At 47.1% G+C, this 25,789-nt stretch overlaps 1 protein-coding gene across 1 annotated transcript; it reads right to left on the bottom strand.

The window, feature by feature from the left end:
- Nucleotides 1-3,116: 3,116 nt before the first annotated feature.
- Nucleotides 3,117-25,147, bottom strand: LOC125400493 (uncharacterized). The gene is made up of 10 exons (XM_087904998.1): nt 25,081-25,147; nt 16,651-17,435; nt 15,690-16,296; nt 13,499-13,704; nt 10,987-11,135; nt 8,290-8,526; nt 5,868-6,027; nt 5,516-5,630; nt 4,338-4,370; nt 3,117-3,445 (listed from the first exon to the last, which is right to left on the bottom strand). The coding sequence occupies exons 1-10, from the start codon at nt 25,145-25,147 to the stop codon at nt 3,393-3,395; spliced, it is 2,412 nt and encodes an 803-aa protein (XP_087761124.1). The 3' UTR covers nt 3,117-3,392.
- Between the last annotated feature and the right edge of the window lie 642 nt (nt 25,148-25,789).

Here is a 25,789-nt window from a genome sequence, read left to right as displayed (position 1 = left end):
ACTGACCTTGGTCCTAAGATACTCCTGGCAGACCTGGAGTTTTTACTTTTGATTATGGCTCGGTAGTTTGAACCTTTGGTATGACTTTGGTAGTTGGAACCTTTGCCAGTCCTTGTCAACCTTGTATATGTTTAAATAAAGTAACTAGAGTGAGCTAGTTGAGCGTCAGCCTTTGCCAAGAAGCCTGTACGGTCACAGACTGTTACTTTAATTATGTAAAGACGCATTGCATTTGTTTAACGATGTAAAGGTGTATTGCTTTGCCTGCCTAGGCACCTGATTGGCCCAATAAAAAGCTGAACGGCCAATAACTAGGTTTTAGAGGGATAGGTGGGGCTGGCGGGCAAAGAGAATAAGTGGGAGGAAGAATCTAGGAGAAAGAAAACCAGAGAGAGTAGAGAACAAGAGTGAAAAGGGGAAGATGTCTTGCGCTTAGTAGCTAGCCAGACACTGGAGAAGACAATGAAAGTAGGTTATACAGAATGAAAGAAGCGTAAAAAGTCCTGAGGCAAAGTGTAGATGAGGGGAAACAGGTTAAATTAAGTTATCAGAGCTAGTGGGACAAGCATAAGATAAGGCCAAATATTCATAACTAATAATAAGTCTCTGTGTCTTTATTTGGGAGCTGGTAGGTGGCCAGAAAAAGCCTAGTACAGTGTACCCTTCTGCTTCTTCAGAAAAAGAAGGCTTGGCATCTTGGCGATCTTATCTCTCTACTTCGGTACCTATGACCCAACATCAAACAACAGGCTTCAAGCATGCAAGTAGTGGGTTTACACACATGCAAACAAAACACTCATTCATAGCTGGGCATAGTGGTGCACGCCCTTAGTTTCAGCACTCTGGAGACAGAGGCAGGCAGATCTGTGTTTGAGGCCAGCTTTGTCTGTATAGTAAATTACAGAACAACCAGGGATACATCAGGAGACCTTACCTAAAAACAAACAAACAAAAACAAAAAACACTCATACACATAATTTTTTTAGATGTTAGATTTGGTTAAATATAATTTTCTCATTTAACCAAAGAGAACAGGAGTCAAATTCAGGGGTGCATGCCTGCAGTGTTGGCCCTCAAGATTGAGACGGCAGCACAGCAAGTTCAGCCTGACCCACATGATGAAACGCTGTGTCAAAAAGACAAGATGGGACCCACACGAAGGGGGAAGATAAGGACTCCACACACATATGTATCCTCTGACCTCCACGGGCTGTCCTGTGGCAAACATGCTCATGAGCACACATTGTGCAAGCATGTGCTTATTCTCTAAATAAATAGGAAAAAGAATGCTGAATTGAACTTAATTTTTTGTTTTTTTGTTTTTTTTTTTTCAGACAGGGTTTCTCTGTGTAGCTCTGGCTGCCCTGGAAGTCACTCTGTAGACCAGGCTGGCCTTGAACTGAGATCTACCTGCTCCTGCCTCCCAAGTGCTGTGATTAAAGGTGCACCACCACCGCACCACTAGCACCAGCGACTTTTTGCATTTCTTGAGTTTTCTGTTTGATACATAACTCCATAAAGCCCAAGCTAGCAAACTCACGATAGAGCTGAGAATAACCTTGAACTCCCAGTCTTCCTGACTCCAGCTCCAGCTCTCAAGTGCTGAGGTTACAGACACGCGCCACTGTACCTAGCTCTCATATTCTGATTTTTTTTCTTGGAGTATGCATGTTTGGGGTTCGTATGAGTTTATTGCTGTTTGGGGACTCAAACTCACGCCCTGCATATGCTATGCAAGCGCTCTATCACTGAGCGACACCTTCGCCCATTTTTCTGTCTTGTTTATATGTTTGCTATTTGTTTGAAGCAGGGTCTTGATATATAACCCAGGCTGGTCTCAAACTCAGAATAATCCTCCAGCCTCAGTCTCCAGGTAGCTGGGATTCCAGGTGCACAGTGCCTCACGTGGCTTGCCTGTCTATTAACTGTGACACCCAAAGTCCGGATCCCCAAAATATCACCACAAGGTTGCATCTGATCCAAAAGCGAAAACTATAGTTAGTTAACTCGGGCCTCCCTGAGCCCCTTAGCAGCGAGGAGAGGGGGTTTTTATAGTGGGGAAGGCTTGCGGCATCTCTGTAGGCTACCCCCTATGGGGTGAGGGGGTTGTCTGCTCCTGATTGACTACTCTTGTTAGGGGGAGGAGTCCATGGTATCTCAGGGAGAGGTCACAACTCTAGACTAGAGGTTACTGCTGCCTACTACTCAGGGATTGGCCAGTTTTTCCTGCTCAGGGATTGGTTGGTTTCGTGTCGGCTAGAGATGGCTCTGATTTCAGGGCCAAACTGTGTTTCTTTCTCTGGTCTTTTTTATCTTTTAGGCTCTAATTTTAGGGCCAGGACGAATTCCTTTAACAGGTTCTGGTTCTAGGGGTTCCTTTGGCTCTGGTTTCGGGGTAAGGGTGTTTTCCTCTGGCTCTGGGTTCAGGGATAAAATGTTTCTTTCGCTGTCTCAGGTCCCAGATCCGGGGTGTGTTTCTTTCACTGGCTCTGGGTTCCAGAGTCAGGGTGCTTGGGGATTGTGCTGTGGCTACAGATCTGCCAGGGCCTGGGTCTCTCATTCACAGCTAAAGTCTGTCCTGTCTCCTGGTCCACAGCCTCCTTCCAGCCCTCATCCCTGAAGCATAACATAGTCCTGGGTATGGAAAAGATTCTGGTTTGGGACGAATGAGGGACAACAGCACAAACACTGTTGCTTTATCGCTCTCAAATAGGAAAAGTGGCCTAAGGCGGCCAGGGGTAACCAAGCGATAGGAGGAAAAGGCTTGGGCACTATTATGTAAATGGATTGAACTCTCGTCCTGGAACTGAACAGTTTCGGCCATTTTACAGAAAAAGAGAGAGAGAGAGAGAGAGAGAGAGAGAGAGTAGGGTCAGTTGACTAAAGTCCAAGGATTTCTTAAGAATGATTCCCAAGCTGTAGCAGAGGTCATGGGGTCAAACACTCTCATTTTACCTGTGTGGAGATGAAGCCCCAAAGGAGTAAAGTGGCTCCCGAGCCCCCCCCCCCTTCCCAATCCTTCAGTCCATTGACCTGGAGCAGTGAAGCGTTAAGGTCAAATTATACAGACAGCCGTCAGAAAAAGTAGAATTCTGTGTGTTTATTGGCCATAAACTCTCTACTTTCCCCCCTCATGTCGAGTGGTCTAATCACACCCTCCCCTAAGAGCTGCAGGAATCGGAAACAAAGGCATGACAAGACATGATAATCCACCGCGCAGTTGCCACAGTCTTCCCAATGCTGGGCTACACCCTGGTCAGTGGCCAGCTCCTCTGGTGCCTAACAGAGGTCACACTTGCCTCTCATCAAGTCTTCCTCCGCTCCATCCTCGGCTGAGGCAAGTAAACTAGACACTAAACGCTTGTGTTGGAGTGGGGAGGCTGGACCAGCTTTTAGTCCAGCATCCAGTCTATCACCATCAGGAGCAAGATGGACATCCAGGCTCCTGCAGGAAAGAAAGAAATGATTACGAAATAGACTAAGGGGGCTGGAGAGGTGGTGCAGCAGTTAAAGCATATAACTCCTGCAGAGGTCGGCAGCTTGGTTCCCAGCAGCCACATTAGACAGCTCACAATAGTCTGTAACTTCAGTCCCAGGCAATCAGACACCGCTGACCTCCACGGATGCCAGCACTCACGTGCATATCACACACATATGTATACACAGAATTTTAAATAAAAAAGTATTCAAACTGGGATTTGAGGAGCTTTCAGAGTCTATGTGTGCATATTGTGGTGTACATGTTGAAGTCAGAGGACATATTCTTAGGTTCCCTCCATCCATACGTGGGTCCCAGGGATAGAATTCAGGCCATGAAGCTTAGCAGCAAGTACCTGTACTCAAAGAGCAACCTCAGTTAGGTGTGTTATTAAATACACAGCTGTTTTTTTTTCTTTCTTTCTTTTTCTTTGAGACACATAGTCCAGGCTGGCCTCAGATTTGCTCTGTAGCCAAGGATGGCTTTAAACACCTAACTCTCCTACTTGCACCTCCTAAGTGCTGGGATTACAGGGTAAGCCACCACACCTGGCTTTTATGTTGAGCAGGGTCTGCTATCTTGCACAGGCTGACTCAAAGCTCAGGCATGCTCCACGGTGCCCGGTGCTCTTTAAATCTTCAACCCTTACTCGAAATCACTTCTGGGAAGTTTCAGATTTTTTTTGAGGCCGGATAAAGCAACGGCCCCACATTAATTCTGCCATATATTACTCCGGCTGAGAGAAGTTAACTGATTCTTGGTCGCATAGCTCAGGAGAAGAAACAGCATGCAAAATCACCAGCAGCCTGAGCATGTCACACGGAAACTTACTTCACTAGAGTGATCCTCTTGTACTAACCTGCTCTGCTCCGGCTGCTGGAGGCTCTGGGCTCTGCAACCACACGAAAAGAGAGATTGAGTTCCAAGTGCCCCCAGACGTGGCCAGCACTCACCCACCATTCCACCGAGACTAGACAAAACAGGCTGGCAGATTTTGGAAAGCTGGGACTCAGAAGGATGAGATGATCTGATCCTTCTGGATTTCCCAAAAGCGTGGGATTTCCCAGTGAGAGCAAAAGGACTCTTACAGACTAGAAAGGAGAGAGGGTTCCGGGCCAGGAATAATGATCAAATAGAGGTTGGCATGAAAGACAGCATGAGAAGAGTGGGTTGCTTGGCAGGAAAGGAGAGAGAGTGGCTGGAGTGGTGGCTCAGTGGTTAAGAGCACTGAATGCTCTCTCAGGGGATGCAGGTTCGATTCCCAGCACCCACAAAGTGACTCACAATTATCCGTGACTCCAGTTTCAGGGGATCAAATGACCTTTTCTGGCCTCGAATGGACACCAGGCGCACAGGTGGTCCACAGGCATACCTGCAGACAAAACACTCATACACACAAAATAAAATTTAAACACATGTTTTAGAGAGACGCTGGAAGTGAAGATGGCTCAGACCTGAGTGAGCGGCATGATGGGTTAGTGTTGCCAACCTGGCAGAATCTGGAGTCACCGGGAAGACAGGTCTCTGGGCATGCCTGTGTGGAAGTATCTCGGTTACATTAGTTCATGTGGGAAAAACCATCTTAATTGTAGTGAAGCCACCAGTTCTCTGGGCAGGGGACCCTGAACTGCTGAAAACACAGAAAGTGAGTTTGAGCGCTAGCGTGTGTTCCTGGCTGTTTCTTGGCTGCAGATGTAGTGTAAAGCCAGCAAGCTCCTGCTGCCGTGATCCCCTGACATAATGCACGGGACCATTGAACCACGAGCCACAGGAAATTTTAAGCTGCTTCCGTATGTGTGTTTTCCCACAGTAACAGGTAGAGAAACTAAGATGAACGCAAAGAGGCCAGGGTGGTTGCAAGGACTTGTCCAGAGCAGAAGGAGAATGTGGGCTCAGAGAGGACCCTGGGATCAGGGGAAGAGTGTAAAGACATGAAGGTGAGGGGGGACTCAGAGAAAGCTCAGGGTCTCAGGACAAGACATTGGGAAAGTCTTGGCAGAGGAGCTGGGGATGCCCTCCAAAGGTCCATCCATGTACCGCTTATTCGGAGAGGCCCGAATCTGATCCACTTGCTACCGCCAGGTTCCAGATGGGTCCCAACTCGAGAGTCCCAGGGTGAATTTCTCCGCAGGGAATTCTTCCCACTACAAGACTGTGGGTAACAAGACAGTGTGGGGACTTTCCCCAGGACCTCAGAGACTCATGTTCCACTACCCCACAATTCAAATAAGTTTTCTCATTTCCACCTACAAGATCTAGGGCTTCAAACGTCCCTCTTTAAATCTTCCCCAACCCAGTCAGTCCCTGGAAAAGGAGGTCAGTACACAATCACACGACCACCCTCGGTCCAGTCCCAGACGCATGGCTGGGCTTCAGGAACCCCACTCACCGGCTGGCATGGGCGGGACGCTTGCTTGTCACAGAGAGTCACTTGGGCATGTAGGTAGAGCGTGTCGCTATTCAAGAATCGCAACAGAGTGAAAGCCAGTGTCACCTGTATGGAGGCTCCATTGTTCAAGTCCTGGAGCAGCCGGTCCCCGACTGGGCAGCTGCAGGGAGAAGGCCCTAGCGCTGATCTTTGGGATCCAGGCTTGGGGCCCCAGGTGTCAACACGCAAAAATTGATATCAGCCACTTTAACGCGTTCAGTGTAATTGTGGGTGTTGAATTTCCTGCTAAGAACTAACTTTACATAGATTATTTAATTTCATGCCAACATCCATATTCTGAGGATGACCAGACTTTTGACTGCTCCCCCATTTTTAAGTGTTAATTATTTTATGCCTGCTGGTATCTGCGCATCACGGAAGTCCAGCACCCACAGAGGTCAGAAGAGGGTGCTGTTCCATCACCTGGAACTGAAGTTACAGATGGTTGTAATGCCATGTGGGTGCTGTGAACCCAACCCAGGTCCTCTGCAAGAGCAGCCCATGTTTTTAACTGCTGAGTCATCTCTCCAGTCCCCTACTCTTCCCTTTCTTTTTCAAAAAAGGAGGAAACTTAGGTTTGGAGATGTTAGGTAGGTCCTCAAGCTTGGGCCTGGGAGTTCTAGCACGATGCTGGCCCTAGTTGGGAACCCCAGAACCTCAGTGAAGAAAACATGTTTTTGCAAACTAGAGAAAACATGTTTTTGTAAACTAGTCCTGACCCCACCCTGCCTGTTGACTAGACCTTTAGGTGTTTTCCAACGGCCAGCAGGTGCTTCCCTGCTTTGCCTGACCCAGGAACCATCCGGCCCACCTTTGACATAACCAATCATAGTAAATGCCCTTAAAATGAGCCAATCCCTGCATTTGACAAACAACCCACTGTACCCCCCACCCCGAATATGTGTATTTTTGCCTTGAAAAGTAGCCTGTAACAGCTAGTCAGGGCTTCTCTCCCTCGCCTTGCTGAAGAGCCCGTTAGGCAAACAAGAATAAAATTCCCCTTGCTTTTGCATCAACTGGACTGGTTGGTGAGTGATTTCTTGGGGCGACCCTCCTGAGGAGTCAGCATCCCAGAGTTGGGCTCTAACAGTCAGGACTGGAAGAAAAGCTAATTACATGCTAGGGCAAATTCAAGAGTGTGTTTTGGGACCACACTGAGCATCACCAGTTCTTGGTCACACTCTGAGCCCTCTGCCCTCTCATTTGTGCAGCGGGGGAAATAACCCTTCTTGGGATGCACTGTGAACTGATGAGCGATCCCCTGTGCTTCTATGAAAACTACTGTCAATATTATTAAAATTTGGTATAGAAATAAGACATATTCTCTCTCTCTTTCTCTCTCTCTCTTGTCTCGTTGTGAGTCAGGATATCAGGTATGCACAGGCTGTCCTGGCTCAATGTAGCTGAAGGTAATTTTCAATTCTCAATCACCAGACCTCTCCCTTCTGAGTGCTTAGGTTACAGGCATGCACCATCATACTCAGTTTTTATTTTATTTTATAATTATGTTTTTTTTTTTTTTACAAAAGGCCTTGCCTAGTGGTGGTGGCACACTTCTTTAATCCCAGCACTCGGGATGCAGAGAGGGAGAGAGACAGGTGGCTCTCTGTGAGTTTGAGGCCAGCCTAGTCTACAAGAGCTAGTTCCAAAACAGGCTCCAAAGCTACAGAGAAACCATGACTTGAAAAAAACAAAACAAAACAAAAAACAAAAAATAGGGTCTTGCTGTCTTATTTGTCTACCTGATACTCTAAGTAATTCCTCCATCTCAGCTTCCCAAGTGCTTGGATTTGGGGCATAAACCATCACACCTGACTAAGAGACCCAACTGTGATCTAACTGTGCTCAACACTGAATACAGTCACCTGCCATGCACCTGAACTGAGTCTTAGCTTCTCCGGTAAGATGCTAATCAAAATATAACTATGTCACAGTGTGTGGTAAGATTTAAATTAATTCATAAGCATGATGTGATTCAAACTACATCTGGCATGAAATAAATAACTAAATTATTAGCTGTTGTTAACTATTACATGTAGTCTACTTCAATAACAACATAGCATATGGCACTCTGACATGTTAATGCTATATTTTTAAATCTCGTCATAGGTCCTCAATAACTGTCTGGGGGAAAGAATAGAAGAAATGAATGTCATCTATTGACTGTGAGATCTTGAGCAGGTTTTAATCTCCCTGGGCCTCAGTTTACTCATCTGTAAAATGCGGCTGAATGTATTCGCTCAACCAACATTCCCCAATCCTTTCCTTTCTCCCCCATTTTGCTTGCCAGAGATACCGAAAAGAATGGGGGGCCTGTGCTCATGGGAACAAAAGTTACCTGCCAAAGTCACAGACCAAGAACTGGAGCCTGATTGGTCCTTACCTCTCATTCACAAAATGATAGGTGGCCTTAGCCACTGTGTTGGAGAGGTCGCTACTGGCAAAAACCTCATTAGCCACCAGGGCAAACCGGTCAGGATCACTGCTGGTGGACTTGAGGACCACGTAGAGGGGCGTGCCCACAGGAGCGGTACGGTCCTGGAGTGGTCTGTGGAGCTGAAGGTCTGTGAAGACACTCAGGGTGATGACAGTCTCCCCAGTGCCGGGAACGTGGATAGTGCTGTATCCAGAGAGAAACAAGCGTGAGCCTCGGAGCGAAGGGAGTGGGTAAAGCACCTTACTGTACAGGCTGAGGATCTGAGATCAAGCCCAGGCATACTGGCGTGCTTGCGAACTTACTACTAGTGTAAGACTTTAAGACAATTCTGAAGCCATTTCTGATAATTCCAAACCCTCTCAGCCTCTGTGCCTTAGTGTTTCCCCTCCTCCCCTGGGAACCAAGGACCTAACAGCTACACATGCACGTACTCAGTTCCTGAACAATTACCATACACGTATGTTTTGACTCAGTCCCCTGGGAAACGGGGTCAAAATGACCTCTTACCTCATCTGATCTGACAATAGTTCTCCAGTCAATTATTGGTATTAGCCCTTTTCAAATAAGCCAATCATATTGGTCAAGGAACAACCCCTCTTGTTTCTATGGGGCCTTCTCCTTTAAAAGTAGACTGTACCAGCTATTCGGTGTCTCTCGGCTTCCCAAATGCTGAGGGACCCTGTCATGACAGAATTAATAAAATCCTCATGCTTTTGCATCGGCTGTGGTATATGAGGTGGTCTCTGGGGGTGACTCCTTCTCGGTTTGGACACTAGAGTCCAACACTAGAGAGACTGGCAGACCCACAGGGCTTGCTGGTCAACCAGGCTAGCCCTGCTCTGTGAGTTTGAGACCAATGGGAGATCCTGCCTTAAAGAATAAGGAAGGAGCCGGGCAGTGGTGGCGCACGCCTTTAATCCCAGCATTTGGGAGGCAGAGGCAGACGGATTTCTGTGAGTTTGAGGCCAACCTGGTCTACAAGAGCTAGTTCCAAGACAGTCTCCAAAGCTATAGAGAACATGTCTCAAAAAACAAATAAACAGAGGGAGTGGGGGGAGTGGGAGGGTGGTGGGAGGAGGGGTGGAAATGGAAACTTTTATAATTTAATAAAATTACAAAAAACAAACAAACAAACAAACAAAAAAACCAAAAAAAAAAAGAATAAGGGGGGAACTCTGTGAGGCAGCTTCCATGAGGTCACCATCTGCAGTGGGATGGGACTTCATAATGAGGTAGTGTTTGGGGGAATCACCTATGTTTTTTTCTCAGAATAAAGTCTCTTAGCTCCTGGCAGAGAGGAGAACTTAGGTCTTAGAAAACACTTAATGGTGTTCACCACAATCAGGAAAAGTACTTGTTCTCTGAACCCTGGGACAGAGGTCCAGGAGAGAGGCTCTCAGAAGGAGCAAGATGTGAACAGGGGAACTGGTGCAGTAAGACAGGCTGTTACAGAGCCTTCTTTAACTTCACACTCTCTCAAGTCTGGTGTCTAGGGAAACAGGTTAACATAGGAATCCATTTCCACACAAATTCTTACTTTATAGTTGATATAAACCTATAAAATATTGCAATTAAATAAACAAATAGGGGCCGGAGAGATGATTCTGAGGTTAAGGGCACTGGCTGCTCTCCTCGAGGACCCAAGCTTGATTCCCAGTACCCACATGACAGCTCACAAAAGTCTGCAACTCCAGTCCCAGGAAATCCATTGCTCTCTTCTGTCCTCCATGGGCACCAGACACACACTTGGCACACATAGATGCATGGAGGAAAAAGACTGATACACATAAAATAAAAATAATCCAGGGGGCTGGAGAGATGGCTCAGAGGTTAAGAGCACTGACTGCTCTTCCAGAGGTCCTGAGTTCAATTCCCAGCAACCACATGGTGGCTCACAGCCATCTATAAGGAGATCTGGTGCCCTCTTCTGGCATGCAAGCATACATGGAAGGAATGTTGTATACATAATAAAAAAAAAATCCAAAATTGAACTTAAAAATAAAGAATCTGGTGTGGTAGCACACTCCCTTATTCCCAGCACTTTGGAGGCAGAGACAGTGACTCTCTGTGAGTTCAAGGCCAGCCTGGTCTACAAACTGAGTTCCAGGACAACTAGGGCTATGTAGAGAGACCCTGTCTCAAAAAAACAAAAGATAAACAAGCAAATAAATAAGGTGGGGAGCGATTAAGGAATACCAGAGGTTGCCCTCTGGCCTACATGCACATGAACACATGTGTACGTGGTCTAACACACACTGCACAAATGTACTAAGAAAGAGAGAACAGTCTTGTGCATGTGACACACACACACAATAAATATAAAAGGAAGAAAGGATGGCCGGGGAGGAGCAAACCTGTTCACCTTCCTCATGGACCACATAAACTATGAAGTGCCACATCATAGGCTCCCAGACCTTGGCAGGTATCTAACCTCATGGTAATTTACATAAACAACCCATAGCTCATCTCTTCCCAGAGGCATCCTGTTTCTCTGTCCCTGTGAGAGATGCTTACATATGGTGGGTAAGCGTGAGGGCCGATTTCTCAAGAGCGTTGAGACTTTGGCTAGATTCAAGGTAGCAGTGAGAATTTGGGGGTGTCCTAGGGCCTCGCTGCAGAGACAGCAGATGGGACATAACTCACGGAATGGAGGCCTCCTGGTAGGAGACAGGCTTGCTGACATTCACCACCAGGGGGTAGGCACAGCTGAAGTGGAGCACTCTGGAGCCAGAGCCAGGGTGAGCCTGTTCAAGGTGCACATGCACAGAGTGCAGGGCATGGCTGACGTTGGTCTAGAAAAGACAGGTAGGTGAGCAGATATTACCCACAAGTCCCTGGGGTCAACACCTCCCATCCTCTCTGGCAACAAGGTGTTTATTTCAGTAAAAACTGTAGCTGAATAAAATAAAAGTATTTTATTCAGTAAAATACTTTGAGCCTGGTACTGTGGCTTGAACACAGCTCTCCCTTATTGGCCCCATTTTATAAAAGAGTAAAAGAAGGCTCAGAAAGGTTAAAAGATGTCCAAAGCTGTGACAGCTTAAATCCAACAGCTCTCTGACTCCAGGGCCCATCACTTTATCCCCCATGCCATGGTTCTAAGTGTCTTCTCTTGAGATGGGGTCTCATGTAGACCAGGCTGGTCCTCGTGACTATGTAGCTGAGGATGGTCTTGAATTCCTGACCTGTCTGGTCCATGTACCAGGACTAACAGTCTATGTCACAATGTCCAATGTCTATGATGCTGGGAATTGAACCCAGAGTTGCCAATGGAAGTTCTTACTCCATGGGCCTAAAATGTTAATATTTATTTTATTTTACTTTACTTTGAGACAGAGCATTATGTAGCCTAAACTAGTCTCCAACTACGCACACAAGAATGGTCTTGCACCCTCCCCTGCCTCTGCTTCCCAAGTGCTGAGCGTATCTGCACACAGCACCACGTATGGGCTGTTTTTATTTTTTGTGTGATAGTGTGGTGTTTGTTTCGAGAGAGCATTTGAAAGGCTTATTTTATTTTGAAAATCAGGTACATGTGTGTACCTCTCTACCTGAATGTGTTTGACAGTGCAGGTTCCTGAAGAGGACAGAAGAGGGCGCCAGAACCTCTGGATCTGGATTTTAAATGATTGTGAGCTGCTGGCGCTGGTGCTGGGAGAACTCAGGTCCTCTGAAACGAACTCTTAACTGCTGAGTCTTCTCTCCAACCCAGGAAGAATATCTTGCTCTGTAGCCCAGGCTATCCTAAGACTTGCAATCTTCCTGCCTCAGTTTTCTTAGTTCTGGGCTTATTGGTGCCAATTTGCGTTTTTGGAATCTCTTGGGGAAAAAATAGGATCCCTGAGCTGTTAAGAATTCTAAGTCTGGATGGCTGGTGGTGGCACGCACCTTTAATCCCAGCACTTTGGAGGCAGAGGCAAGGGGGATCTCTATGAGTTCGAGGTTAGCCTGGTCTACACAGCTAGTTTCAGGGCAGCCAACGTTTCACAATGAAACCCTGTCTCGAAAATCAAAAACAAACGAGAGAGAGAGAGAGAGAGAGAGAGAGAGAGAGAGAGAGAGAGAGAGAAGAAGGAAGAATTGTAAGTCAGAGTTAGGTGTAATGGTATATACCTTAAACCCCATCATTGGGGAGGCAGAGGTCAACCTAGTCTACATAAAAAGTTCCAGGATATCCATGGCCACATAGAGAGACTCTGTTTCTAAAACAAAACAAAAAACATAAGTCTGGGCCGGGTGTTGTGGTGCTTACTTAGTGCTTACCGGGAAGCAGAGGAGGTGGAGCTCTGTGAGTTCTAGGCCAGCCTGGTCTATAAAGTGAGTTCTGTGCCAGCCAGGGCTACATCGTGAGAGTGTATCTCTAAATAAATAAATAAAATTTAAAAAAGAATTCCAGGTTCTAGGGCTGGGAATGCATCTCAGTTTTATAGTGTTTGCATAGCACACATTAAGTCTCCCCAGCACTAAAAATAAAAAAGAACGAAAGAAAGAAAAAGAAGGAAGGAAGAAAAGGAAAGAAAAAGGTAAGTTCTGATCAAGAGATAGGGGCTTTAGGGGCACTGCTGTTGTTTGATGGCATTCCATTATTTATGTGAATTACGTTGTTCTTATAAAACTAGTCTCTGAATGCTGGTGTAATCCCAGAACTCAGGGGGCTGAGGCAGGAGGATTACCGCAAGTTCCTATTGTAATTTGTGAAAATCCTTTAAATTCTCTGAGCTATGGATTCCTTATCTATAATGAGAACCTCTGAACCTCTCAAGATTAGAACCATTAAAAATAAATTGATAGGCATGGCATTTGGCCAAAAATCAGTAAAAAAAAAAAAAAATGCTTGTGGTCGCTCTTTTAAAGTGTTTCATAGCTGAGAGTTTGGGAACCAAGACCCCAACACAGCAAACACAGCATCTGTAAAGGTATTCCCATTCTGGAGACAGATTGGACATTTTCTTCAACAAGACTGGTCTGATCGCTAAGATTTGAGATCACCCAAGACAAGAGTTACCCAACCTCTCCTATCTCTGCCCAGTCTCCAGAGCTTTCCCCACCCCATGCTTTCCCAACCCCGCCCACAAGCTTCCTGGCCCCGCCCCCGTAGCTTTCCCAGCTCTGCCCCAGGACTTTCCCCTTGCCCTAGAGTTGAGGGTCAGCTTACAGAGATGTGGAGTCCACAAGTTCCTTCCTTCTTCTCCAACTGAAAGACCTGGACCCGGTGACCCTGGTCTATTGTATTGGTACTGGAACACCCCGAGAAGACATCTTTCTTCAGGACCCAGTGGTGATTCTTCAGGAAGCAGCTCCTCAGAGCCACCTCAATGACCTCTGGCTCGCAGTGCAGGGTCCCTATCTCACTGGATGGTTCTGCAGGGGAACAAGAGCCAGGGGTGGGGTCTCTTGAGGATCCTGGAATGATGCCATGAGAAGGAATACTTTTCCTCAGGTGGGTGAAGAAGACAGTGGATATTGGTCCACTCTCCACTCCCTTAAACACAGCCAGCACAATGGTTCAGTAGGTAAAGGTTTGCCATGGAGACCTGAGTTCAATTCCCCGGGCCCACAGAAAGGTGAAAGGAAAGAAGTGACTTCACAAAGTTGTCCTCTGACCTCTACACCATAGCGAGTGTACCCCCAACACACACACACATACACACACACACACACACACACACACACCATGCACACATAATAATTGTTAAAATTGTAAACATGTCTGGGTATGGAAGTGCATGTGAGACAGAGGCAGGTGGATTTCTGTGAATTTGAGGCCATCCTGATCTAAAGAGTGAATACCAGGGCAGCCAGGGCTACACAGAAAAACTCTGTCTCAAAACACACACACACACACACACATCCACACTATACATACTATACACACACAGAGAGATCTCACACATGTCTTATGGGATCCTGATCCTGGCCCTCACAGGCCCTTAGAATCTCTTTTCCAAGAATTAGTACCTGGGCCACAAAGCTTCTGTGGGAGCTGGGAATGCAACTTTGCTGGCAGAGAGCTTGCCTGCCATCATTTGATCTCCAGTGCCACATGAATAGGGCATGGGCAGCCGCCTGTAATCCCAGAATTTAGGAGGCAGAGGCAGGAAGATGAGGAGCTGAAGCTCATCTTCAGTGGCCAGGCCGGCTTTGGACTAAGAGACCGTGACTAAACAACAAAGCTTTCGGGGGGTGGGGTGGGATGAGGCTCCCATCTTGGAGCCAGGTAGCCTGAGGGTTGGGCAGTGGATACAGGAACAGAAGAAGTCCGGAGGCGGAGCCAGAAAGGGAAGAAGAAAAGAAGGGGTTGGCTCCATGTTCCTGCCACACTCTTCAATTTCCAGTGTCCAGGGAACCAAGGAAGCCTGGTCTGGGCCTCAGTGAGACAGATTGACTTTGGCGAAGGCAGCTGGTGTCTCTAACTTGTCTGGCAAGATTGAGGTTTCAAGGGGTTCAAGGGGTTAATTTGTTTATTCTCCAATTTTTCACTCATTCCAAGCTGGAAGCTCGAACCTGGTGTGTGTGTGTGTGTGTGTGTGTGTGTGTGTGTGTGTGTGTACATGTAAGACCCTTATTCTCAAAGAAACAAGAAGGAATTTCCTGGCAGAGTGTTTTAAAATCAAAAACCCCAGACTAGCTTCATGTTCCCAGAAAAGATAACGCCCCCCCCCCCCAAAGGGCGCCCGGCCACCTGGTGGAGACTGATAAAGACGTCCTGACTCAGGGACAGCTTAACCTTGATCTAAAGATAAAACAAACTGACAAAAACAGGACGGGAAAGAGCGAAGACCTTGAACCTGTGCTAAGCCCCCCTGACCGTCCTGAAGGGCTTGTGGTTTTTTGCCTTTAAAAAGCTAACCCCACAAAGGAACTCTGAGCTCCTCCCTGCCTCACAGGGTCACAAGTCCTGAGCTAGCTCCTATTATGCTAACAATAAACCCTGATTATTGCAGTCTGAACTTGTCTGGTTTCTAGTGGTCTCTCTGGGGGTCGTAATTTGGGCACAACAGTACAAAGCCGGGCATGTCATACATGCCTGTAATTTCCATCAGTACCTGGACAGCAGTTAGGGTCCTGGGGACTGCAGGCTGGAGATGGGGCAAGGCAGATTGTCTCATCTGCTCAGCCAACTCTGAATGTCTTACCAGCTTCTTTGGACAGGGTTCCTCGGGGCCTTCTCAGAGTTCCCTGACTGCACTAGTCCCTGCCAGTTATCTGGTTCATTCAGATGCGTTATTCATGTTATTTACATATTTACATCCATGCACATAAAATTAAAATCAAAGAGAAAGAGGAGGAGGAGAAGCAGCAGCAGCAGCAGCAATAGGCTTCCTAGAAGGATTATTCAGACTTACCCAAGTGGGAAAAGTAGCTATTATTGCACATACAGCCTCCGGTGTTGTCTAGATACTCATCCAAAGCACAGGCACCACCCCCTGGACCACTACTCTGGCTTGAGTTGGGGGGTGCTGGACTGGTCCCAATGATAGTGGAGGATTTGGTTGTCTCTGAGGCGTTATGGAGAAGGTCGGTGGAATGTTCAGGAGACCGGGCTGTACCAGTGCCTATGCTTGAGCCTGTCTGTGCTGGCTGGGAAGATGTCTGTGTCATAGAGTTGTGTTGTGTGTCTGGTGGCTTGCTTGTTGTGGGGGTTGTTCCTGGGGTTGGGGGTACAGCTGCAGCGTCTTTTTCCTGAGTCTCAGCTGTGACTGTGCTGAGAACAGTTGTCCCCGGGGTGACTGTGGTAGATGAAGGGGTGTTTGTAACTGCCGTGGTTGTTGTGGGTAAAGGTTCCTGTGTGTCCCTGGCTTTGTCCAGTGTTGATGAGGGTGGAGTTAAAGCTGACTTCTCAGTAACAGTGGGTGTTGAAGGTGTTGTCATGGTTCTACCTGTGTCCCCGGAACTTGGGGACACGAATGATCCCGTTCTAGTGCTGGTGGACTTTGGTGGTGATGGAGTTGTGTCTAGAGTCATGCCAGCATCAGAAGTCATCTGTGCAGACTGGGAAGGTGTCTGTGTAACAGAGCTGTGCTGTGTGTCTGGTGGCTTGCTTGTTGTGGGAGTTGCTGCTGGGGTTGGGGGTACAGCTGCAGTGTCTTTTTCCCGAGTCTCAGCTGTGGCTGTGCTGAGAACAGTTGTCCCCGGGGTGACTGTGGTAGATGAAGGGGTGTGTGTAACTGCCATGGTTGTCATGGGTAACACTTTGTCCAGTGTTACTGAGGATGAAGTTAAAGCTGACTTCTCAGAAGCAGTGGGTGTCCCAGTTCCAGATGTTGGGATGGCGTCCTCTGGTGTGCTTATTGTGTTTAATGCCATTGAAGGTGTTGTCATTGTTCTACCTGTGTCCCCGGAGCTTGGGGACATTGATGAGCCCGTTCTAGTGCTGGTGGACTTTGGTGGTGATGGAGTTGTGTCTAGAGTCATGGCAGCATCAGAAGTCATCTGTGCAGACTGGGAAGGTGTCTGTGTAACAGAGCTGTGCTGTGTGTCTGGTGGCTTGCTTGTTGTGGGAGTTGCTGCTGGGGTTGGGGGTACAGCTGCAGTGTCTTTTTCCTGTGTCTCACCTGTGGCTGTGCTAAGAACAGTTGTCCCCGGGGTGACTGTGGTAGATGAAGGGTTGTGTGTAACTGCCATGGTTGTCATGGGTAAAGGTTCCTGTGTGTCCCTGGCTTTGTCCAGTGTTGATGAGGGTGGAGTTTGATTCAGTTGTGGGGTCTCAGCTGAAATGGCCAAGCTGAATAAAACTGTGGTTTTGGATGTCCCTATTGATTCCTTTACTGCAGGGGTCATTGTGGAATCTGACAGTGACATGCTATTAGTCACTGTCATGGCAGGGGTGTGCACTGCTGTCATTCGTTCCGTGGGCCCTGCTGTGCCTCTGCTCTGGGGTGATGTTGAAAGAGTAGGTGATGTCATTTGATCTTGGGACTTAGATGTGGGTGTCTCAGGCACAGACGAACTGTTGGGTTCTTCTGTGGAGTCATGGCCTTTCGTACTGTGAGACAGACTTGAACTTGTAGATTGGCAGGGCAGATTTCTGTTATGCACAGAGCTCTTTGTGGAGGACGAGTCTGAGGCAAGCACCCAGACCGAAGCACCACCTACAGAAACAACAACAGCAGCAAAAATAAAGACACCAACCACTATGCCTTTCTTTCCCCCCATGCTCTGACTCCAAGTCTCCTACTGAGGAGATCTAATGCAAACAACAGCAACATTAGTCCATATAACGAGCTCGCACATGAACTTTTTTTATTGGTCGAGCCAGGGTCTCACTAAGAAGCCCTGTGCTGTAACCTAAACTGGCCTGGCATCTGTGGCCACACCTTCCTGCCTCTGCCTCCTAAGTTCTGGGGTTGTAAGGTACTTGGCACCATGACCAGTTTTTTTTTTGGGGGGGGGTTGTTGGGTTTTGTTTTGGTTTGGTTTGATTTGGTTTTGGTTCTTCAAGATAGGGTTTCTCCGTGGCTTTGGAGCATGTCCTGGAACTAGCTCTTTTAGACTCGGCTGGCCTTGAACTTACAGAAATCTGCCTGCCTCTGCCTCCCAAGTGCTGGAATTAAAGGCCTGGGCCACCATTACCCAGCTGGGCCGTTGCTCTTTTCACTTGAACTTGCCTCCAACTTTCCCTACGTAACCAAGAGTGACCTCTGACATTTTGTTCCTCAGCTTCCACCTTCCAAGTGCTGGGATCACCCACGTGTGCCAATCATGCCTCTTGTTTTATTTTCTTTTGTTTTTTTTTAAATTAGTGTGTGCATATGTGTATGTGCCCCTGTGCAATTCCTGCCTCTGAAAATGATCTATCAGTTACTTAGCAGCCTTAGTTGGTTGCTTCAACATTGCAAATGAGACTTTGGGTGATTGCTCAGGCAGCCAGTTGTCTCTGTCATCTACTGCACATTTTGGAAGTTCCTTGATTGCACTTTCTGCCTACTCAAGTAATATTATCTCCCTTCTCAGGCCTTCGATGAGGTTGAATATTAGATAGTCATAGTTACCTTCTCATATGATCTAGCCATGCCATTTCCAATACAAGACTTAGACTCCTTAGGATAGAATGTTTAATAAAACATTAGGATATGTTCCTTGCTTAATATTGTCTATGCTGGTTGTAATTCTAACTTTATACTTGATATCTGTTCCTAGTACATAGTTTTGTATTGGGTTTGGAACTCTTATTTAAACAAAAGGGGGAGGTGTTGTGGGAGCTCCTTAAGCCAATAGCCTTTAAGATATCAGCCCACTTGGGTGTGGTCTCATACTACAAATGTAACTGTAAAGCATGCACTCATTCTTTTGCTTCAGGTTCTTGTTTCTATCTGCTAGATTCGGTTCCTGTTCCCTGTTCGTGCAGAGGACTGTGATCTGTGAGTCTACCCCTAAATAAATAGCCCCTTATTATACGTATCAATGAACTAGTGTGGGATGATTTCCTCTCTACCATATGTACATGGCTTCCTGGGTTTGAACTCCGGTTGTCAGGCTAAGCAGCAAGTGATTCCATCCACCAAACCACTGAACCAACCATTCCTACTTTGTATCTAGTTACTTATTTATGTATTATTTGAGACAGGGTCTTTCTATGTATCACAGGCTGGCTTCAAACTATGTAGACCAGGCTGAGCTTCAGACTCATAGATATTCGCCTGCCTCTGCCTCCTGAGTGATGGGATTAAAGGCATGTGCCACCATACCCAACATTTTTATGTATACACATGCTTTTCTGTATGTATGTGCACTGTGCATGTGCAATGTTCTTAGAGACGAAAAAAGGGCATTGGAACCCCTGGAACTGAAGCTACAAACAATTGTGAGTCCCCATGTGGGTGCGTGCTGGGAACCAAATCCAGGTCCTGTCCGAGAGCACCAGTGCTCTTATGGCTGAGTGGTCTCTTCAGCCCTCTATGTTGTTTTCATGCTGGATTTATTTCTTCTTTAATATGCTTGTGTGTTTTGCCTGCATGTATATGTGTGCCTGGTGCCGTTGGTGGTCAGACGAGGGTGTCAGCTCCCCTGAGACCCTCAGACACGCTGAACCCACAGGCGGCTGTGGGTGCTGGGAACTGAACCCAGGACCTCTGGAAGAGCAGTCTCCATGCTCTTAACCACTGAGCCATCTCTCCAGCCCCATTCTCCAGCCCTGCTGCGGTTTTTGTTTAGTTTTTTTTTGTTGTTTTTGTTCGTTTGTTTCATGTGTCTAGATGTTCCGTTTGCTTGTAAGTCTGTACACTGTGCGCATGTCTGGTGCCCATGGAGGCCAGAAGAGGGTGTTGGATCACTTGAATTGAAGTTACAGGTGATTGTGAGCCACCTAGTGGATTCTGGGAGCCAAATCCAGGTCCTTTACAAGAGCAGTAGCCAGTGCTCTAAGCTGCCGAGCCATCTCTTTAGCTGCCTATTTTTTTTTATTAATTTTTTCATTTATTTTACATACCAACCACAGTTTCACCTCTCTCTTCTATTTTTTTTAAAGATTTATTTTTTTAATTAAAGATTTATTTATTTTGTATAGTGTTCTGCCTGCATGTATGCCTGCATGCCAGAAGGGGGCACCAGATTTCATTTTATATGGATGTGAGCCACCACACGGTTGTTACAATTGAACTCAGGACCTCTAGAAGAACAGCCAGTGCTCTTAACTTCTGAATCATCTCTCCAGCCCTATGGGCTTGAATTAAACAAAGTAGAATAAATAAATAAGTCTTTATTAAAAAAGAAACAAGGCCTTAAAAAGCCTACCTTGTATACAGGGCTAGCCTTGAACTCACTATGAGCCCAGGGTGGCCTTAAATTCCCTATGGTCTCACTGAATTTCTTCTTTTGCTTTGTTGAGATAGGCTCTTACGTATCTTAGGCTGGCCAGACTACACGGCAGAGGATGACCTTGATCCTCCTGCATCTACCTCCTGAGTGCCCTCTGAGACTGGCTTTCCGCGTCTGATTTCTTGATAACTTGTTTGAACTTAGTTGAACTAGTGGCTCAGTGCTTAAGAGCACGGATACCCAAAACACCCACATTCAGTTCTGAGCATCCACATGGTGGTTCTCAACCATCTGTAAGTCTCGGTGAGCTACACCCTCTTCTGAATTCCAAGGGCACCAGGCACACACATGTTGTGTTGTACATACATACATGCAAGCAAAAACACTCATACACATTAAATAAATAGGTAAATCTAAAACTAAAGCAACATGGGGGTGGAGAGACAGTTTAGCAGTAGGAACACTTTCTGCTCTTCTAGAAGACTTGGATTCGGTTCCCAGCGCTCACGAAAGTGTTATGCAGCATAATGCAAGCAGGCTGGGGACACAGCTCAGTGAGAGAAAGTTTGTTTTGGCAACTTTGAGGCCTTGGCTTCAATCCTTAGTACCATAAACACCAGTGGTTCTCAACCTTCCTAATGCTGCGACCCTTTAATACAGTCCCTCATGCTGTTGTAACCCTCCCAACCATAAAATTATTTTCATTGCTACTTCATAACTGTAATTTTGCTACTGCTATGAATCATAATGTAAATATCTGTGTTTTCTGATGGTCTTAGGTGACCCCTGTGAAGGTTATTTGACCCACTACACACAAGGGGTCGTGACCCACGGGTTGAGAACTACTGACACACACAAAAGCCAAATGTGGTAGCAGATGCCTATAGTCTAGCACCTGGGAAACAGGGGAGGCATGCCTTGCAGCAAGTTTGAGGTCAGCCAGGGCTACATAGCAAGACCCTGTGTCAAAACACAAAGAACAAACAAAACCCCCAACAACCTAGGCTGGGCATATGGGATAAGCCTTCAATCCCAGCATGGGAAGGCAGAGGCAGGCGCATCTCTGTGAGTTCCAGGCCAGTCTAATCTACAGAATAACCTTTTTCAAACAAACAAATAAAGCAAAAACAAAGCAGCACCCCCCCCAACAATTTTACTTCTTAATTTTTTTTTCAAGGCAGCATCAGTAATATGGTTTATCAGGTAAGAGTGCTTGCCTGAGTTTAATCCCTGTATCCCAGTCAAAGAGAACTCACCTGAGGCTTGTCATCTGACTTCCTTCACCATGGTGCACTCCGACCCTAACACACACACACACACACACACACACAAACACACACAAACACGCACACACACACGGTGGGGAATGATAATAGTGGTAGTCATAACAATATATTTTTAAAAAATATTTATTTATTTATTATGTATACAATATTCTGTCTGTGTGTGTGCACCTGCAGGCCAAAAGAGGGCACCAGACCCCATTACAGATGGTTGTGAGCCACCATGTGATTGCTGGGAATTGAACTCAGGACCTTTGGAATAGCAGGCAATGCTCTTAACCTCTGAGCCATCTCTCCAGTCCATAACAATATTTTTTTAAAAGCATATCACTTGACTTCTGTAACTGAACCATGATGCACTCTCAGCCTGTAGCACACACACACACACACACACACACACACACACACACACACACACAGAGAAACACACACAGAAACACACATACACACACACACACACTAAAATAAAGGTGTTTTAAAGCACTGGTGGTTATGGATGCTCAGCATCTTTCCCTCTCATTTGTCCAGAGCAGAACTGATACGTTGTTTTCTCACTGCGGTGAGGCCTGCTATTTCTAGATACCAGATCAGGGAAATGAAGGCTGAAACAGGGAAGGCATCCGTCCAAGGCCACACCCCAAGGAAGTGGTGATGCTGCATTGGAAACCAGACCATCGGACCCCTCACTCTGCTTTCTCAACTGCGATATAAAGCCCTACAAAAACATCACCCAATTTCCAAGGCTGAGCTGGCCACTCTCCCTCGAGAGGAAAGCCCTCACACACACGCTGAACTAGATCCCCAGGGCACCTTGCTCTTTCTCTTGGGCGATGGGCAGAAACGGGCCATCACCTGATGCCCTGCTCTGGAGTCCTAGCAATTATCTGAGGGCTGATTCAGGTGCTGGCATGGGCGAAGCCCTCCTCCCGTCAGTACTCTGAAGAGGCACTGGCCTGGCCTTCCTCCACCCCCCCCCCACCCTGTTCCTGCTTGCACCTGGCCCACCTCTACTCTGACATCATCCTTGTGTACAGAGCTGAGGGGGCAACACAGGGTAGCAACTGCCTGGGAGGCTTGCAGAGAGTAGGGAGGCATGGAGTGGGGACTGATTCTATGATGTATTTCTTTTTCTTTTTCTTTTTTTTATTTCTTAACAAAACTTTATTCAAAATTACAACTAAAGCGTATGCACATAAATTTTGCAGAGTATATTTCACTGGGAATGAAATTTAAATATTCTTTTTGTGAGACAGTCTCCATCATAACTGTAAATCTATATAATGTGAGTCCTATAAACATACCAAGGAAACTTTTGTTATTTTTTAATTTTATTTTTTAAGAAAACAAACTATATTTTTTTCATTTTATATACCAATCCCAGTTCCCACTCCTTCCCCTCCTCCTTTCCACTCCACCTTCCCTCACCCCCATCCACTCCTCAGAGAGGGTAAGGCACATTGCTTTGGGGAAAGTCCAGGGCCCTCCCCCACTATATCTAGCCTGAGCAAAGTATCTATCCAAAGAGAATGGGTTCCAAAAAGACAGTGCAAGCACTAGGAATAAATCCTGGTGCCACTGCCAGTGGCCCTGCAGTCTGCCTAGCCATACAACAGTCACCCACATTCAGAGGGTCTAGTCTGGTCCTATGCTGGTTCCTTCCCTGTCCGGCTGGAGTTGGTGAGCTGCCATTAGCTCAGGTAAGTTGTTTCAGTGGGTGTCCCATCACGGTCTTGTATTTCTTGTGTGACCTTGTGGTATTCCACCCCTTGCTCTGGTCTCCATGGCCCACTCAGCATAGTGAGATTCCTGAGCTCAGTATTAGGGAAGCCACAACAGCCCAGACTAACAGAGCAGGTGACTTATTAGAGGGACTTAGGTTTGTATTTGCAAGGAGGGCTATCTCCATTGGCTTGGAATGCATGCCTTTTTTTTTTTCCTTTTGGATTTTTTGAGACAGGGTAGTCTAGGCTAACTTTGACATCTGGATCCTCCGCTTCCCCAGGGCTGGGACCACGGACGTGAACTATCACACCTGATCTGACTTTATGCTTTTTCTAAGCAGACAACCTGTTGCTCTGTCCCTATGCAGGAGTCCATCTTTGCCCACTGATGGACCACACTGAGCTGACATTCTGCAGCCAGCGCAGCTCCATGCTGTCTTCCGGTCAGCTGGTTTGCTTCTATACCACCGCACTAACACCACCACATCATCTGTCACTTTAAAGGACGTGGCAGTATTTGGTGGGCACGTGGGAGGGCTGGAGAGACAGCTCACAGAGAAAAGCACTTGCTGCTCTTCCACAGGACCCAAGTTCCATCCCCAAATGCCTGTGTCGCATGGCTGACGATGCTGTATAACTCTGGCTTCCGGGGCTCTGACACCTTAGTAATAGCTTGGACTTTCAGTGGACTGAGGGCCCGGGATTTTGGACTTGGTACCTTCCCCTACACTTCTCTGTTTTCTGTAAAATCACCAGTCTGATGCCTGACCCTCCCATCTTCCCAGGGCTGGGATTACAAGCATGTACCACCACACTTGACCTGACTTTATGCTTTTTCCAAGGGATCAACCAATTGTTCTTCAGGCTTCTTCATACACACATGCGCGCGCGCACACACACACACGACACACACAATATCGTGGATATTGTTGACCTCTGTTCTTTTATGCTATTTGTTGTTTTTTATTTTTGAATTCTTCGAGACTGGAGCCTAGGCTGACTTTGAATTTCTGATCCTCCTGCCTCCGCTTCCCAAGTGCTGGGATTCCAGGTATGTGCTAACACAATCGGCTTCCCTCTGTCCTTTCTTACACACTAGAGTCAGTTGATTTTAGAGTACAAGCCCTGATTGGGATTTTAGTTGGGAATAGGCTGAAATTTCAAATTTGGTGAAAATCTTCATGGTGATTGAGATTCCCTGCCTTTAGCAATGGAGTATCCTAGACTCTGGAGTCAGACCTGTGTGATTGGGAGGACGTGGAAATCGACATGTGACTGGAAGTTCCAGTTTCTATGGCGGCAAAGCAGGGATGTGATCCTGAGAGTCTTAAGGCCAGGGGAGCCTTCACACAGTGCTCAGCACAGGCACAGTGGACCCCGTTCTTGGAGTCATCGCTCTCCCACCCCGCTGCGGTCACCATACCTACTGATGTGTTTCTTCATTGCTTTATCATAGAGGCTCCCGTCCCTGGGCAAAGTTAAGGACCTGGGGAGCTGCTGGTGCACAGTGTGTGGCCTGTATCTTCCCTCATGGGATCTAGGAACTCAGAACCCAGAATGCCTTCCTTTCTCAAACTGTGAGGCAGCAGACTGCTGGTCTTCGTAGAGAAAGGCAGAGCAACTAGGCTGTAACACCTGAGCCCTCAGCCTGCTGGAACAGCCTCAGCTGTTAACCTGCCACAGATGGGAAGGATAGACAGAAAGACAAAGGAGAGGACAGATGGGATGGAGCAGGCAGACAGACAAAGATAGCGCTCTGGAAGAGATCTGTGGGAGAGGCCAGAGGCACGGAGGTCATTCTGTTATTAAAACTCCCTGGCGCCTCTGCCCCACACCCATTAGACAGCTGAAGAGGTTAGTTAGGGAGCGGCTGAGACCGGAGAGGTATTACCTGCCCTTTTAACACTTTCTTCCCGTCTCTGGCCGGTCAGAAAAGAAGCTACAAGTGGAGGATGAAAAAGGGATTGGGTACTTACTGGGTAGGTGGAAGGCTCTGTCCCTACTTAGGAGCAGCAGGAGCAGCAGAAACCAGTGGCCGCCCATGTCTATGCTGATGGATGGTCCTGGGGGTGTTAGGAAGGAGCTCTGGCCCAAACAAGGGGACAGACTGCAAGACAGAGTGGTACTGCGGCCACCAGTGCCACCTCTCTGCCGGATGGGCACTCTACCCACTCTGTTGTCCAGACTGCCCGTGGGCCTCAAGGGGTTTTTTAGTTAGAACCTATGCTGATGCAGTCAGGGGCGGGGTGAGGCAGTGTTTCCCATCAGCTGCAATCAGTGAACCTCTTGGGATTGCGGTGCCAACTAGTGAATATCCCCAAGGTGCTAGTCGTCAGCCTTTCCTGAACAGCAGGGCAGAACTCTGGGCCACACAGTGTCCCCATCACTACCAGCAGAGTGTCTGGGTCACAGTTTCCCCATCACCATCAACAGAGTGTCTGGGCCACACAGTTTCCCCGTTGCCATCAACAGAGTGTCTGGGTCACAGCTTCCCCATCAGCACCAGCAGAGTGTCTGAGGGTCAGGGATATTGGTCTTCTACTGGGTTTCCAGCTGACACTTGAGAATCCAGATCTTCTGCCTCTACTGATTCAGCTTTCTCTGGGGTGGTCTCAATGAGAATGGCCCCCATAGGTTCATGCATTAGAATGCTTGGTCCCTAGTCGGTGGAACCCTTTGGGAAGG

The sequence above is a fragment of the Myodes glareolus genome, chromosome 3 (genome assembly GCF_982192425.1).
Source record: "Myodes glareolus chromosome 3, mMyoGla1.1, whole genome shotgun sequence".
NCBI lineage: Eukaryota > Metazoa > Chordata > Mammalia > Rodentia > Cricetidae > Myodes > Myodes glareolus.
The sequence above is the reverse complement of the archived record's forward strand: the minus strand, read 5'-3'. Positions and strand labels throughout refer to the sequence as shown.

Bases quoted from the DNA above. Each gene is read 5' to 3' on its own strand.
- LOC125400493 (XM_087904998.1), bottom strand. From the start codon at position 25,147: ATGGGCGGCCACTGGTTTCTGCTGCTCCTGCTGCTCCTAAGTAGGGAC. The intron at 17,436-25,080 runs GTAAGTACCCAA...TTGTTTCTGTAG, and splicing joins CAGAGCCTTCCACCTACCCA to GTGGTGCTTCGGTCTGGGTG. The intron at 11,136-13,498 runs GTAAGCTGACCC...TGTCTTTTCTAG, and splicing joins CTTGTGGACTCCACATCTCT to ACCAACGTCAGCCATGCCCT.